The sequence below is a fragment of the Siphateles boraxobius genome, unplaced genomic scaffold, assembly GCF_051911475.1.
Source record: "Siphateles boraxobius isolate OS27281-9 unplaced genomic scaffold, OSU_SipBor_1 7, whole genome shotgun sequence".
Lineage (NCBI taxonomy): Eukaryota > Metazoa > Chordata > Actinopteri > Cypriniformes > Leuciscidae > Siphateles > Siphateles boraxobius.
In genome coordinates this window covers 25,341,221-25,358,384 of record NW_027509197.1, presented here as the reverse complement: position 1 = coordinate 25,358,384, position 17,164 = coordinate 25,341,221, and the positions used below count along the sequence as shown (strand labels likewise).

The 17,164-nt window shown below is 35.4% G+C and overlaps 1 protein-coding gene across 1 annotated transcript in view; it reads left to right on the top strand.

Moving 5' to 3' along the window:
• The first annotated feature begins 6,148 nt into the window (after positions 1–6,148).
• Positions 6,149–17,164, top strand: part of fgf14 (fibroblast growth factor 14) — a 181,843-nt gene continuing 170,827 nt past the window's right edge. Inside the window, exon 1 of the mRNA XM_077216059.1 lies at positions 6,149–6,705. Coding sequence (XP_077072174.1) covers positions 6,399–6,705 — 307 coding nt within the window. The 5' untranslated portion in view covers positions 6,149–6,398. The remainder of the gene's footprint in view (positions 6,706–17,164) is intronic.

Sequence of the window (17,164 nt, the reverse complement as noted above, 5' to 3'; positions counted from 1 at the left end):
TTTGATTTTTTTGTTTATGCCTGAATTTGCATTAGTATTGTCAGCTGTTCTTAATACAAATATCATGGAAGTTGGAATCGTGGCACATTCTCAAGACATTTCAACTAGCAACGTTGCCTGATACAAAAACCCGTTGTTTTGCTGGGGAGCACTAGTCTCTACTGAGAACGAAGAGCCAGACGTGCTCCTTTAGGAGCCTGTGAGATCTGTGTTTTTCTCTCACTGTGATGGAAAGTGATCAAGGCAACACGTCTCAGGAGGGGTACTGTCTAGTAATGGTCACATCCTCAACAGGGTCTCTCGCTGCTGAGGACACATGTTTGAGAAGTGTGCTCTTATTAAGAGTGTAACTGAAAAGTCGTCTGATGCCCAGTATTTGTGGGTGTTTATGCCTAAAGTATCTGTGCCAGTTTAGCTGTTTACATGCGCATATCAATAATGCAGCAGAGGCCGCCTTGAATAATCTCTGTGTTTTAATTTATTTATCCTGATCTCTAGGACAAGCATCTTTATTATTATTACTTACAGATAACAATTTGAACAAACTGCTAAGTATTAAACTTTGTGCAACAAAAATGGGTGGAATCCATTATAATATCATCAAGACTGGGAGTGGATTTTTCTTTCTAAATTGAAATTTAGGCCAGGAACCACTATAGCAACACTTTTTTTTAAAATTACAAATTTAGAGGGACATAAGACTGTAATGAATGTCATGGAGGCAAGCTGGTTGAGAACCCAAATGCAAATTTAATTAACAACACTTGCTCAAACAAAGGCTGGTAACTGAAAACAAGAACCTGGAAAAGAAAAAACATTCAATACTAGACAAAGACACAGGGCAAATATGAGGGCTTAAATACACAGACTAATTACTAGACAAGGGACACCTGTGAACAATTAAACAATGAACCAATAACTACACGTCACATCAGACAAGGGAACACATGGCAGGATCACATGACTTGAACAAGGGATCACATGACATACATGAAACAGGAACAAGGAACAAAACCCAAAGTGACAAAGACATGTTATTTCCAGTATATGACAAATTTTTGTGAGGAGAAAGAGTGTTATGAGAAACGAATACCAGGAGATTGTTTGCCAGGAGCAATGGTTAAAGCAGGCATTATACAAACATATTAAATATATTGCACATAAAATATTTAATAAATGTTCAATTATAAAAAAACATATTGAAATAGTCAGAATTAAGTATTCCAGATAGCCATGCAACAGTACTTCATTAGCCCAAATTAATGTAAAGACTACAGCAAAAATATCAAATTACTGCACTTTTTTTTAAAGATAGGAAAGATGGTCTTGAAGTGTTTGAGTTCAGATATATTTATTTAAATGAGTACTCTCTTAAAAAATGCTGAGTTGTTCCAACCCATGTTTGGGTCAAATACGGACAAACAAACCAAACCGTTGGTTTAAATTTTTAAGCCCAATGGGTTGGGTTTGTCCATATTGGACCAAAACATGCGTTAAGACAACCCAGCATTGTTAGTTTTTATAAGTGGGTTATATGCGTTTTCCCAGAGATTTTTACATGCATCGTAGTATGTTTGGTGAAAACGTCAGCAAAGTAGCATAGATATTTGTTTGAGTACTGTTTCCATGTTGAGTGATGGAACATTTTGCTCCTTTCAGTTTGTGCTGGTTAGGATACTCCCTGAGAGATGATTATCATGGAGCATAAAAGTCTTGTGTTTAGAACAGCGTCATGAAAGTACTCTGGCTGTGGGGAAATATCCATGGGGATAGTCAAAGAACTGCATATGTCAAGTCATGCGATGGAAGGGGAAAAAGTGCATCAGCAGCTCTGGGACAGTAAAGACGATGGACAAATACGCACTATATCCATTTCGGCTCAATCACTACTGTGCTTTTAAAGCAACTCTGACAGTAAAAGGTCTGACTTGCCCTAGGCTCTACCAAGGGACAGTTTTTGTTTTTTTAACGTTTTATGTTTCGCTTGCATTACACTCTCACTCTTGGGGACTTTTGGATAAATCACATATTTCTATAATCCAACAATCCTTCGTCCCTCATGCTACGCAACCTTGATTTTCAGGTGACCTGGGCCAAATGCATTGCCAAAAGTACAGGAATCTGCTTTTGGGTGGGCTGACTAATTCAATCGGGGTTTTGTACTGTAAAGTTACATATCATTCTCCATATGAAACATTGCGCTCATGCAGAATTGGTCCAGATAGAGACTTTTAACATGCATGAGAGTGACACAAATTAATATGAACACAGAACCAAACCCAATGACTATAAAAGCAGGCATATGCCAGCACTGAAGCCAATATGTCATTCTGATAAAACATCTCTAAGTGACTGTTTGAAGAGGTGCTTCTTCACATGTGTGTGGGTTTAGTCAGGTTCAGTACTCTTGCCCTGTTAGTCATACTGTGGAGGCACTTGCACTTTATTTGCCTTTATGAAAATGAATAAAACTACTTTTAAGATCTTTTTTTCAACTAGTATCAAGGTGATTGTGTAAACATGGTCAACAAACTTTTTTTATTCTCAGAAATGCCTGGGTCAGCCTTTTCATTATTTGTAGAAAAGCGGTTTTACATGCACAGTCACGTAGTATTGGATTTGTATTTTATTTTTTGCTGGGAAGGTCAAGGCCTGATAAATGCGGTCGCCTAGGGTCCTGACATGCCCAACATTCATTCAAGTGAATTGTGCTGTGGTGTCATCCAGTGGCTAGTCATTAGTAAATGTGGAAGGGACAGACTGGAGGGTTTTGTACACATGAACAGGCAGAGAGAATATTCGGACACCGTGCTCATCACATAATATTCATATTAAAGCTTAATTTGCTGCCCATGCACTTTTTTCATTGAAGGGGGAAGTTTTGGTACAAGCTGTGGGAGTTTAAGTTAAAAAAAAACAAAAAACAAAGATTATATCCCTTACATAACTCATAACAGTATAGGGTTCTGAGTTATGTATGGGATGAAATGCATTCAGACAATTATTAAAAAATGTATGATGTGATAAGGATTTTGAAGGGGTTTCTGTATGATAACGAGCATCTAGCTGTACATTATCCATTTTATTAAATGGATACTTTATTTAAATGAATAAAGCTATAATTATTTAATTTTTATGAGTAAAAAGATGTGAAACACCAAACTAGCACAGTGTAATTGACTAATTCCCAGGGACAATAGTCATTAAATATTCAACCACAATATCCTTCAAATGACCAATCAGATTGAAGTCTTTCAGAGAGCCATGTAATAAATAGTTTTTAGACTTCTATTTATGCTTGTTTCATTTTTGTGATCATTTTAGCACATAGCAGAGGTGGTCTTGAGAAGTCTTTAGCACTTTAATTGATTTTATTTTTTACATTAATATGCATGAATCATTTAAAGAGTACACCAATAATAACACATCTTAATCCTCCAGCATGAGCAATTTACAGCATAATCAAAAAGAAGTATAATAATGATGCCTGACAAAATTATCAGAGGATCTTCCCTCGGGTGCAATGATGTTTTACATTACATGAAACAGATCAATACTAGGTCTGGCAGTAAGAGCAGAGAAAACCTCAGTGCTGCATTATCCCTTACACAGACAGTCTCTGCAGACACTTATCTGCAAAATCAGGTCATAATGTCGTCTTTCTAAAGTGCTGTTACCAAACTCCCTGTGTCACAAAGATGTCACGCTTGGTTCAAACAGTGACAGAGTACTATAATGTTAAAATTTGATGCACTTTGCTCATCTTTTAAGGATTTACGGCAATGTGCTGTTGCTTTAATCAGAGAAGTGCCCCTTGCTTGGATGACTCATAGATCCGGGTTTTGTGATCATCTTGTAGTGGGAATGATTGGGCTGTGTCAGACTTTCTGTGGGGAATTTAGTCAAGAAACATTGAGCCTCAAAGGAGCCCACTTCCCTGAAGACCTAGACATCCCAGAAGAGTGGCAAGTCTTGGGCAGAACAAAAGTAGGTCGTTAAAGTAGATTAATGCAGTAAATCAAAGCGTGGAGCTTCCTGTTAATTGAACACTGCTCTTTTGTTTTTCTTCAAGGAAAACAATTATACGAAAGATAGCATTATCAAAATTATAAGGAACCTGTTATGTAAGCAGGTTACATATTTTGCCTATTTTGTGACATTTTTGTAATGCCTTTAGAAAATGCATTTATATCATCAATGGAAAGTTAGATTGTTAATAGTTGGCTGTATTGGAATAGATTTTTGGTGTGTCCCATAATAAACCTAATTTGCTCGTCAGATGCAAGTGATAGGCTACAAACATGTATATGCACAGTTTTATTTCTGTCTATAATCTTTTCTTACTCATTTTTCATGTAGTTTATACAATACACCAGTTTATGCCAACAAAGAGGAGCAAACCGGATATTTTTTTAGATTGATTGATTTCTACATTTTACTTTTTTTTTTTTTACAAATAGGGTGAGCGGGACACAACCTAAGAAGGGGCTAGTTGTAACACACATGGTTTAAAAATGTATACAGATGCCAGCATGACGAAACTTAGTGTTGACTAGTTGCCATATCAACAATATATATTGAGAAAAAATTGCACCAATTTAAAAAAATCTTTGGAAGATATCAAAAAGTAAGTATAGCAAAAGTAAAATTCTTGTTAATTTTTAATCTCTGTTTTTTTGTTTATTTAAAATTAGGACAAATCTGATATTATTTTAATCTTATTTCTGTTATTTAACAGTTGAGATAGTTCTTTAATGCTGATCTAACAAGCAGAAGACAGAGTTTAAATCCCAGTTGTGCATGTTGTAACACTGCATACAATGTGCCCCTTAGAACTATGTTATTCTATATACTTTTATGAATTCTATTGAGAAACCATGAGAAAAGTTGAATAAAGACTGAGAGTCAATGTTCAGAAATGATTAATTATTATTTTTTGAACTATGCTCAAAAATTACTTTATTTTTAATTATTAAAACATGCCATTATTTTATATGAAAAAGTTAATAATTGTATTTTATTCACAAAATATTTCAGTTTGTCTTATTTTTTATTTTTTTTATTAGATCAGGTAACATTTTAAGCTGTCATATCATGTTACAATGTGCCCCTCTCATGTTACAACGTGTCCCGCCTGGGGCATATTGTCACATTTCACTTCCATTCTTTCTGGGTAAATCAAGAAAAAAGTATACACTGTAGGCCTATTAATGTAACAAAACCACATAATTGTAGGCGTGTGATATTCATGTGGCAAAAATAAATACTCTGAACCCCAAGTGAATTTACACAAACTGAAAAAGTCAAAAGGTGTTATGATGTGCCCCGCTCTACCCTAGCTACTCAATCGAAAACATAATAGTATAGACAATTATTCATTTTATTGCAAAAGAGTGAAAGGTAAAATGCCTTGCCGGCGCGTGAAACTACTGAAACAAGCCGTTCAAAGCAACCGATTCAATTTGTAAATCATTGTAGTAGCTAGCCTATAAGTACATTTTTTTAGGAAGGACTTTCTGTAAACTGTAAGACCAGTGTTTTTCTTTTTCATTTCATCAAACAGATTTGAACGTGGGAAAATTTTTCCTGGGGGAAAACAAACAAACAATGGTAGAATTTGGCTACACAAACATTTAAAGGCTATAGTTAATACAGCTAACACAACACCGTAATTTAAACACCGAAAACATACTGATAACAGACAAATATGAATTGAACTTCAGAAGAATGAAACCTAAAATGAGGAAGACTTTCTGAGTGGTGATTCAAACGAACCACTCCACCGAAACGAGTAGTTCGAACGTACCGATTCGCTAAAATGCATCGGATTTCCCAACGCTACTCTATGCCGAAATGCCGAAAGCGTCAGTGATATGCCAGAGTCCAAACCACGTGTTTTACGTAATGGAAAGGCAATCTTTCAATTCAACCCCTCCTCCTTCTCGTCTATATCCAACACAAATCCAAGGCAAAGAGGAATACGTGCGAGATACTTTTCAGGAGGCAACTGGATCTGTAATGCACAGGTGAAACATCAAGCCGCACTCCAACCGCATCCTCAGCATCAGGATCAGTGCAGTGCTTTCACATTGATGAAAGCTCATGGATATTACTGAACAGCAGCAGCAACAGCAGCAGCAGCAGCAGCAGGTTTTAGGAAGACTTCCCTGAGAAACACTGAGCTGATGCTGGAAATGTGCGCTTTGCTCGGAGGTATCGCTGCTTTTAAATGGGATGCATCCCCTCCAGGCTTCTGATGCCGTGCACATCCATCCACCCTTCATCTGAGTGATGAACTAATAGGGAACGCAAAGATCCGCCGTGTCTTTCACGTTAGTTTATAACGGGCTGCATGTTCCCCCTCTGCAGCACATGCAATTTATAGAGTATCTATTTTTATGACCGACAAACCTTTATTACTAAGAACCTTTGTTTTGCCTGCTCTAAAGATAATATTTTACCTCGTGCATGAAGACGCTTGGATAGTAATACATATTTTTCTATGTTACTACTGGAAAACTGAGCATCCCATTGTGTTCTTATTATTATGCAACCGCAGGGATCTGTTCTTTATCAGGGTGTCTAAGCTGTTGGATCGCTCCTCGCCCAAATCAATGTGGTTTCTTTGGAACATTTTCAGCAAAGGAACGCATATGCTGCAGTGTCTTTGTGGCAAGAGTCTTAAGAAGAACAAGAACCCAAGTGGTAAGAGCCATTGCGTCTTCTTCCTCCCCTTTATGTGTGCTGATCTGCAGTCAAATTTGTGCAGCAAGTCAGTGAATGCAGGCAAAGCTGAGGATAACTTGAGCTCTAGTGGTGAGACCAATCACAGATATCACAGCCGAAGGCTTTAACATTAAACTTTTTTCAACTAAATCCCACAGGTATGTAGTGTTAAGACAGCTTGAACAGTCCTACCTGGGCCGTACGTGGGAAGCAAATTTTTGGGGGCTTCATTTCAGGGATGCTGCAGCATCCTCCTCAGTCCTGCATCACTTAAAGTGATGCTGCTCTCTGGCATTCGTGTGCAGCATTTATTCTTACGTGATTATGTGCAGTGCAAAGACCTCGTGTCATTTGTCTCTTTCTATTAATCTGTTCATTAAGAGATCATTAGCTTGCGGTTTACTCCGGTCAAAGCATGTACAGCTACCCTGTTGTTCCACACAAATTCCCCCCAAAACAAATCACAACAAGGTGGTCCGCAGGGCACACTTGCGCAGTTTTATTTTAACAAAGCTGTTGACAAATATGGACACAAAGGAAAACTGTGCAGAGCGTGCAGTTCTGAGTTGATGTTGACACCTTCTTTCCTAGACGTTGACACTGCAGCGTAGTAGATCATAGCAGTTTTCCCATGCTGACACGACACATTTCTTCATTGTAGTTTAATGGACGGTATGTCATTCTTGACACTATATTTGCCTTTATTTTAATACTGTACCACTACCACTTCATTTTATATTCCAGAAGCTTATGTGCATTTATAATGCTTATCGGACCTTATGCATACATTTGATGTCGTTCTACAAACTTTTAAGAACAATCTTTGGCTTTTTAACAGAAAGGACCTGTAACATGATACTTATCTAAGTATATATAATAAAATAATAAGTATAATATATACAATGTAAACCTATTAAAATGTATAAAATCATGTGAAAACACAAATATCGCACTTAAATGATTAGATTAAATCCTATAGACATTTTAATGGCTTTTAAGCAAGAGCAAATTTATTGGCAAATCTCTTTTTAAATGGATAGTTGTAACTGTAAAATACAGTTTAGGACCAAAGTTTAATCATAGCCAGCAGTGATTGCCTCTGTCTAGCAGTAATGTCCAGTGTGATGCATTCATAGTTAAATGAAACCATCATTTGTTTTACTCCGTCAGTGATTAGAAGTAGCAAAGCGTGAGGTTTTTGATTAGTTTATCATGGCTATTACGGTCTTAGCTGCATAAGATTAATAAAGAGAGAAGAGTGCTGCTGGGGCCTGCCGGTTATAGTCTATGGCACACAGGCTGTATTTTTAGAAACGCAACATGCTGCAAGGGCCGCGTGAAGTATAATCACTTTAGTTTAGTTCTGTTATATTCAACATCTCAGTTCTATCACTTAGCACCTTCTTATATGTAACACTCCCTTGCTCCTGGTTCTTTTAAAAAAAAATTAGGGAGAAGTCACAGGCAACGTTTTTCCAGAGTTTTAAAGAGTGGTTTCAATAGCTGTCTTCTGTTCCAGCAGATGGCACTTTCTGATAGCCTTGTGTTGGCTAATGTTTTCCTGGCAGGGACAAAGTCTTGCACTTGGCAATGTGGATTGCAATGAAGGTTTGTGTTTGCTGATGCTGTAGGACCGAGGTAAACACAGGTTGGTTGTCAACCTGATGGAATCTGCGTGGCGTGACAGAACTTTCTCCCTCTGGATGCAAGTGAATAAGGGGTACTTACAGTATAACCTTTCATTCATGAAGTATAACAATGCCTGTAATGGCTGTAGCTTTTTATTTTTATTTTATGTGAGTGTAAAAGACTCATTGGACTCTTTTTCACATAGACAATCTGTTCTCAGATGGCATTTATTTATAGAATAGTTTGTCATAACACTGTTAGATCAGTCCTCTGTGCAGAATTGGCAGACTGGATCCTGCTTCTGGTGGTGAAAAAAATGTTAAATATTAAGCACACACACACACACACACACACACACACACAACACACACACACACACACACACACACACACACACACACACACACACACACACACACACACACACACACACACACACACACACACACACACACACACACACACACACACACACACACACACACACACACACACACACACAGTCCATTCAGGCTATACCAACTAGACTGTTTAAAGCATACTATAGTTCACCCAAAAATATACTGTGAAACACTACAGATATTTTAAAGAAGGAACTATTTTTGTCCACATCTGACTTTAACAGTATGAGCACTGACACGTTTAGCAGAATATCTTCTTTTGTGTTCCACAGAAGAAAGTAAGTAATAAACATTTGGAATGACATAAATGATGAGTAAATGTTCATTTTTGGGTGAACTATCCTTTTAAGGGCAGTCCATTAGCTAAATATACTACATACTGTATCTCAACACTATTTTGAACCTGCGGTGTGGACATTTTTCTGTGGACACGTCTGTTGTTTGTTCACGTCACAACTAACCATATCAGAAGCAAGACTGTTTGAGTTGTCTTTGATTACGCAAGAATAACTTGCAGCAAAATTCCATCAAAGCTCATTTTTTGTTAAAGTAATGAGACATCTAGTTCCTAAATTAAACTATATGATACATTAGTCCATTTATCTGGCTGTCTCTAGTTTATAACTCTGTTTATTTTGGGATGAATTATGTCTCATTGACAGTACAGTCTGAGATAGCAGTCTAGTCTTGCTGTAAACCATCCTTTATTTTTTTAGTTCTTTTGATCAAAGTTTCCTCAAACCCTGCTTAAAAGCTTAAATTGCCTGCTGTCTACTTATTCACTGTGGTCAAAACAGTGGCAGTAATAGCTCATAATGAAAATGTCATGTTTGTCAGTGCTGCTTCTTTCTCCGTTTAAAATTTAAAACATGTGATCCATAGGGGAAACACAGGAGTTTGAAAAATATTATAAGCACTATCTCTTCCACATGGGAAATGAGTAAATATTTCGCTTTAAGGTAAACAGTTAGCTTATCTTGTGCTGTATAGGCCTGGAGGTTTATAATGGAAAATGGTTCTTATCTGTGCAAAATTCGGCTTTATGATTTTATGGCGTTGTGTGTGGCTATGGAGTTGCTCTGGATGATTTTTAGTATGTTGCTATGTGGTTACTAGGTTAATCTGGGTGGTTGCTATGACATTGCTGCATGGCACAATAGTCTCATACACCCAAGTTTCTACGATACTCTGTTTCTTTTTCTTTTCTCAATGCAAGTCTACAGGATTTGTTGTTCACCCAATTGTTTTAATACCCCAGGCAAAAACTGATTTTAGGTACACATTTCAAAAGTTTGGGATTGGTAAGATTTTTTTATGTTTTTGAAAGAAGTCTCTGCTCACCAAGGCTGCATTTATTTTATAATGTAAAAATACAATCAAAACAGTAATATTGTTAAACATAATTACTTATTTATTCCTGTGATGGCAAAGCTGAATTTTCAGCATCATTACTCCAGTTTTTAGCATCACATGGTCCTTCAGAAATATTTATTATATGCTGATTTGGTGTTAAAACTATTTTATTTTGAGCAGTGTTGAAAATATTTGTGTTGCTTAATATTTTTGTGGAAATCATGCTACTTTTCCCCAGGAAACATTCAAAAGAGCTGTATTTATAAATGTATACATGTATTCACAGTCACTTTTGATCAATTTAATGTATCCTTACTGAATAAAAGTATAAAAGTATTCTAAAAAAAAAAAAAATCTTACTTACCCCAAACTATTTAATGGCAGTGTATGATTTGTAGTATCTCATTATTGCATTGTCAAACTCTGTTTATTCATCAGGACTGATGCAACAAGATTTCTGGAGAAATTAATTTGTCTGTATTTGTCTAAGTGCACTGCACTCGCAACGAAACAATCAAATGAATAAATATTACACCTTTTTAACATTAATACTGAGTGGCTGAAACAATCTTTGTCATGGAATACACTTGTATTACAAATTGCAGGTTGTACATTTTTCATTCTTCTTCAATCAAAGAATTATATATTTTTTGTGGTGTGAGTGTACTTGTTTTTTAGCTTCCTAATTTATTTCCTTTGTGCTTCCCTCTCAACAGACTAACTACCTAACTACCTCATACCTGTTCAGACAAGATTAAAACAGTCTGCTTGTTCAGGGCCATTCACACCAACAGTGATTTACAGCAGCAAAGTGACTAGAAGTCATTCATTTTCAATGACAGTTGGCGATTTGAGGCAACGTATGTGACCACTGGCGACGCACCAAAGTTGAGCAGAGTTCAACTTTATGCAAATGCACAGCAATATGATGTCAACTAGCAATGTGAGTGGACAATATGCAACAGTTGGAAACTGCAGTCGTGCAGGAATACTTATTAACAAACAGTACAGCGACATGCTAACAATACTAACCTAACTACATTTTTCAGTAGTGTGACAGTAACTCAGCTAATTTCAAAATAGTTTGGTTTTATGTAACGTAGATGCTTTTTTTCATCACTGTATTGTACACAAGTGAGCTGAGGAAATAATCCACAACAATCTAGAATGTTCTCTCTCAAGTGGGGTTGTGATGTCTGATTCATTTAAAGTCCCCCTGTGGTGAAAGTTTATATGTCTATGTGGTGTTTTTAATATATGCTTTAAGACAAACCATGTGCAAATTCATGTCAACACCATTGCTGAGTACTTTCTCCTTAAAACTGCAGTGAACCAAAGACAGTCTCAAAAACGCGTTTTGAAATTGCTGCCGTTTCTTACAACACAAACTACCTTGTAACCAATCACATCAATGTGTGTGTGCGGGCTTTAGAATACCATAAACTTTGCTGCGAAGCAGGGGAGTCTCAATAGAAGCCAGGTTATCCTGGTATAATTTTCTGTTGATATGAAAATCGTGTACATTTAGCAATATAGCGGGTGTATGATGTATATGATATTACTATATGATATTATATAGTGGAGGTGAGTGGAGGTGGAGCTAATTTGCATATTTATGGGCATGCATACACTAAATGAAGCAAGGTTGTAGAGTTACATTCAAGCTGTTTTCAATAAATTTGTTTCACATGATTGTTTTTTTTAATATGAAATTTTGATAATCAAAGACAAATTTTAAGGGATAAAATTGTTAACTTTAGGGATCTGTTCATTTCAACTAAATGGTAAAATAAACTTTTCATAATGTTTTAGTAAAAAAAATTAAATAAAATTATTGCACAATTAATGGTAGTAGCTGGTTTACATAATGAATACACTTGTAGCTTGGCAAGCTAAAGCTTAAAGAAGTTTCCTATAAACTCAGATCAGTTCAGTGGAATATGATGTAATAGGCAGGTACAGATCTGTAGTCATTTAGTCCAGTGAGATTTTTTTTTTTTTGGTGGCAATATGTTGAACATTTTGGACATGGGGTACTTGAGAGTGACTGAAGTGTCGTTAAGCAGGTCATGATCTGATTATGAGATGGAGAACTTCCATTTTTCAAGATTTCAAGTAGTCAAGTGCCTCTAAATGAAGAATCACCCAGGATACATTGCAAACAGTGAGAATGTCATAATTGGTAAAAAACAGCTTGGTTTCTGCTCATAGGGACACAACGAATCGTGTTCTCTCTGTTCATCACTTTCCCAAATGATTGGCTCATCTGTTTAAAGCATTTCAATTGTTCTTAGCCATGTCAGCATTGCTTTTCCATTAGTAAACTAGTGTTTTCCGCTGTTTCGAATGTTTCGAAACATTCATCAGCATTCCCTCTCTGTTAGTGAATGTCTCTCTTGCTCACTTTGCACTAATGGGTGACAAAGATCCTGCTGGGTCGTGTAATATCTGAATATTGCTGAAGTATATCTGCTTCATGCAATTCTCATGTTTGCGCAAAAGACGTTATTGCTGTCAGAGTAATATAGGAAATGCACTATATTGCAAAACATTCTAATTAGAACAGAGCTGAAAGGAGATTTTTATACAATCTCTCGTGGGTTTTTTGTCACGTTGACAAAACAGTTTAATTCCGCTGTCAATGGAATGAAACTTTAGCAGTGGTTGTTGTACAACTAAAAGTCCTACTTTTTTTAGCTATTTAGCTAAAATAGCCCACAGTGTCTCAGTTGATGTAACCGACTGCTGCATTTGCAGCATGCTGCAGGGATAAAGAGTTGTTCTTAGACTTTGAAAGTGCTTCTTGCACTCAAAGCTGTGTTTGTGTGATGCCGATAATATTCATGGCCTGCCTCATGTGTCTTTCTGGTCTCATTAATGGAATAAACTTTACATATAGAGCAGTCCAATTAAAACAGGACCGTCCATAGCCCCTCTGCAACACCTCAGACGCAGTAGACATTTACATAAAGATGCCACCAAAGTTGCTCCATGCTGCAGCGCCACACTGCACAGTGAAGCAGGTAGAGTTTATAGCTCTTGGCTGGCTTCCCTGGAAGGTGGCATTAGCCTTGATACCCTCAGAGGACAAAGTAAGTGCTCTCTGTACTTGCATCAATCAGCGAGCGTTCATGCTTAAGCAACAGTCTGAATTGGTTTGTGTTCATCCTTGTGTGTGAATGCCATTATAACGTAAATGCAACATGTGGGACCTTAACTTCTAACGTCTTGCTTTCATGTTGATTCAAATACCAAAGATAGTTTTTCGCTCTCTCTCTCTTTCTCTCTTTGTATACAAACAAATACAAAAAAAAACTTAATTGACAGATTTAAGAAAAAAGTTATAAAAATCGAAAGGACAAAAAATTACTATAATAACACTATAATAGCTTTTATAATAAATTTGACTGATATTAAAATGGAAAAGGAAAATACAAAAATCTAATTCAAAATATTTTAATAAAACTATAAAAGTAACTCAATGATACTAAAGTAACACTGATTCACAGTGAATTTATAAAGATCTGAAGTCTGAAAAAAGAAAAAAGCTGTTTACTTTTTAAAATTGTACTTTTACAAGTGTACTGTTTTACAAGTGCATTACAAATAGCTCTCGGGTTAAATGGTGCTAAAAAACAGTCGTTTATGACAATATTTATTTTATAAAGACATGATTTAGTAAGGCTATAATTCAGATTGCATTCATGTTTATACTGCATTTCCAAGTATTATGAATGTTTCCAGAAGACATAAATCTCTGTTGTACTTTTATTGAATGCATTCAATTTGCTGTTACATATCAGTCATAATATTTTCCCTTTAACTTTTGAGCTATCAAATTTATTTCATCAGCAGGTATTGCTCTAAAGTATAATATAATTTCAAGGATAAATGATCTGTGAAATACGCTCCTTTATTCTCTCTGCTGACATGTGATGCATTTGTATCATATGTAGTGGGAATAAATCATCTGCACTGCATGCACATATAACCATATATCGCAACTCTGACAATAACAAAGGTGTGCGCAAACTTTTTTTATGTTTTTTATTTCACTACCTGAAAACATTTGATCACATAGATATTTCCAGGAATATTAGATGATATTATGTAATTATATATATATATATATATATATATATATATATATATATATATATATATATATATATATATATATATATATATATATAGTTATACTATATCATTTGTTTTAAGATTTCAAGGTAATCTTTAAAAACACTAATTTAATAATAATTTGAATGTAACATTTTGCGGATCACAAAATGAACATCCATTGTTCCTAGTGTACATTATAATGTTGTGATTTCTAATTTCACTTGTAATACTTAAAATGGCTGATTTTAGTTTTTACTGTTTCATTTTTAATTTATTTAAACACAATAGTATAGAATTTTAACATCAGTCATAACTTGGAAATGATATTGTAACAGTAATGGCCAGGATTTCAGTATCTGTGCATCTCTTCTTTATTTCACATATTTCTCTAATTTACCACATTTTAAAGTCAATACTTATTTTTATAAACTTATCTGAAAACAACGTTGTTGACATTCTGGAGTTATGTGACTACATTAAAAAAAATTGTGTTAATTGTTTTGGACTATTTATTTTAATTATTATTTTGATTAAAAGTGTTCTACATTTCAGGGAATAAATATACATAATTTGCCAAAATGAATGAAACTAGACTATAATGAAATTCCTTTTTCTGTTGAATTTCATTAAATTGCAATTCAATACATTTTTCATCCTTTCATTCAAGTTCAAATTTCTTTTGGGGTTGAAAGAGATTAAAGGTAGCCATTTCTTACATCATGAATTTTGTCCAACCCTGACAGTAACATAGAAATTGTTAGTTTTTAATAATATGTTTTCACAAAGGCAAAGACTAACCCATTAATTTCATGTGTCAAGTAGGGAAATTATCAAATAACGTATGGAGTAATGCATACAGGTGCCAGATCTGTCCACACAAACACAATGAACTGCCTGTATATTTTTATTGACATGGCCAAAGCCTATCAGATGCCTCATTAGAGACCCCCCCCCCCCCCCCCTCCTTTTTTGCTGTGTCCTCATGCTGATGGTTTGGTTCATCATTTCCTTTGAAATGTAATTTGCAGTAATCACACTGACTGAATAGGTCCTGTGTATTTGTTGTATCAGGTTTGTGCCTATTCAGGCCACATGATAATGGAGTTATTTAATAGCACATGAAGCTTGAACTTACATAACCTTCTTGAATATAGCACCTTTTATATTTTGATATAATTGAGCAAAAATGAGCTGTAGTAGTGGTGATGTCAACAGTCATGTGTGGGATTGATCCCCCCCCCCCCCATCTATCCTCCTAAAAACCAGGGAATAAGTGTACATTGTTTGAATTCAGTACATTTTTTAGAGCATAAAAAACAGTAAGAGAACATTTGAGAGAGAACATTTTTTTGTTGTTGAAAAAAATTTTTTTGTTCATATGTTATTTTATGTGCACTGTGATGGACACAAGGACTGTTTAAAAGTTTGTTTAAAAAAAAAAAATGAATTGAAGCTGACATGTATAGGAAAAAACAATGGGATTTTTTTTTCATTCACAAATACATTTTTAAGTTTCAGGATCTTTTTAACCAAACTTTGTATAAAGATGATTCTCAAGTATATAGTGAAAGATATAATGGAATGAAATGATCTACCATTTTACTTTATGCAAAATGTGGGTAAAATGGCCATAAATGGGTAGTGCCATTCAATACACTGTATCTATACACTATATCTAATTTGCATATTAATGCGTTCTTGGGGCAACATATAATGAAAAAAGAAGTGTAATAATGAGAGTAATAATTGGGAACATTTTTATAATAATATCTAATATTTCATAAGAATATTCACTTGTCCCTCTTCAGTTGTCGTGTTTTCCAAAATGCCTGATAAACATGCTTTAAGCCCTGGTCTCCTCTACAGAAAGTCATATTTTGATTGGAAACCCCATAACATTTTCCTGAGATGTTAATTTATGACAAACAATTTGAAAATTATTCCGTTATAATAGATAATTACAAAATATTATCATATTTCCATAAGATGCTAAATTTGATCACTAAATTAATGTCAGTCATTTTTAAAGACCGTATTCTCTTCTTTTTTTAAAATTCTATATCTATTTAAAAAAAACTGCTTTAGACTAAACTGAGAAAGGTCCATACAGTAGACAAAAGTATGGGTCCCAGGAGGCTATAACAATAACTGTGCAACGCTAACAAAAAATATCTGTAGGTTGTATGATTTTTGTGTGTAAGAGACCTTTTTTCCTTTTGTTGAAATGGTTGCTGCACCCTGTTGAAATCAAACAACTCCTCTGCACCAGCCAGATCTTTTCATCTGTCAGAACTGCTTACAGAGTTTCCTGCGTCTCGGCAACCCGTCTAGGTTTGATGGTGACTCCCAACCATATGCCACTCCTCTCGTGATATGGCATTGATTTTAAAGTGCCCTTCCCCCACACTTCATGTATTTAGTGAATTTGCTCTCATTCTTAGGCCAGACACTCAAACGCAGATGTGAATGCTTGAAAAACTGCCCAAAATGTTGCTGTGACAGTAGTTGACCTAAAAAAGAGGAAACCGACCATAGTTGCCTGCTGTGGTGTCTTTCTTGTTTTGCTTAACCTGTATTAGAAAATTTCGGTATATTTCAAAGTGTATTATTGTGTGAAATCACATACTTGTGAAGGCATTAAATACTGATGTACCTAAAATTCCTACTAACTTTAAGAGCATCATACATAGGTGATGAGATATATCTCAGTTTCATAGCCAGACATTGTTGTTTTCATGGATTTCAGGTTAATGTTGGAGTGACTGTGCTGAGAAAGTGACTTGTTTTACTATCTGTTCATGCAAACAGAAGCTTGAAATGATGCAATCTCATTTTACAACATATTATTTTACATTGTTGTTTTCTTTCGCTGTTTATCCATTTTACAGATTTCTTTGATTTCACCAGTTGGGTGCAATATGGTTTCCTTTCTGCTT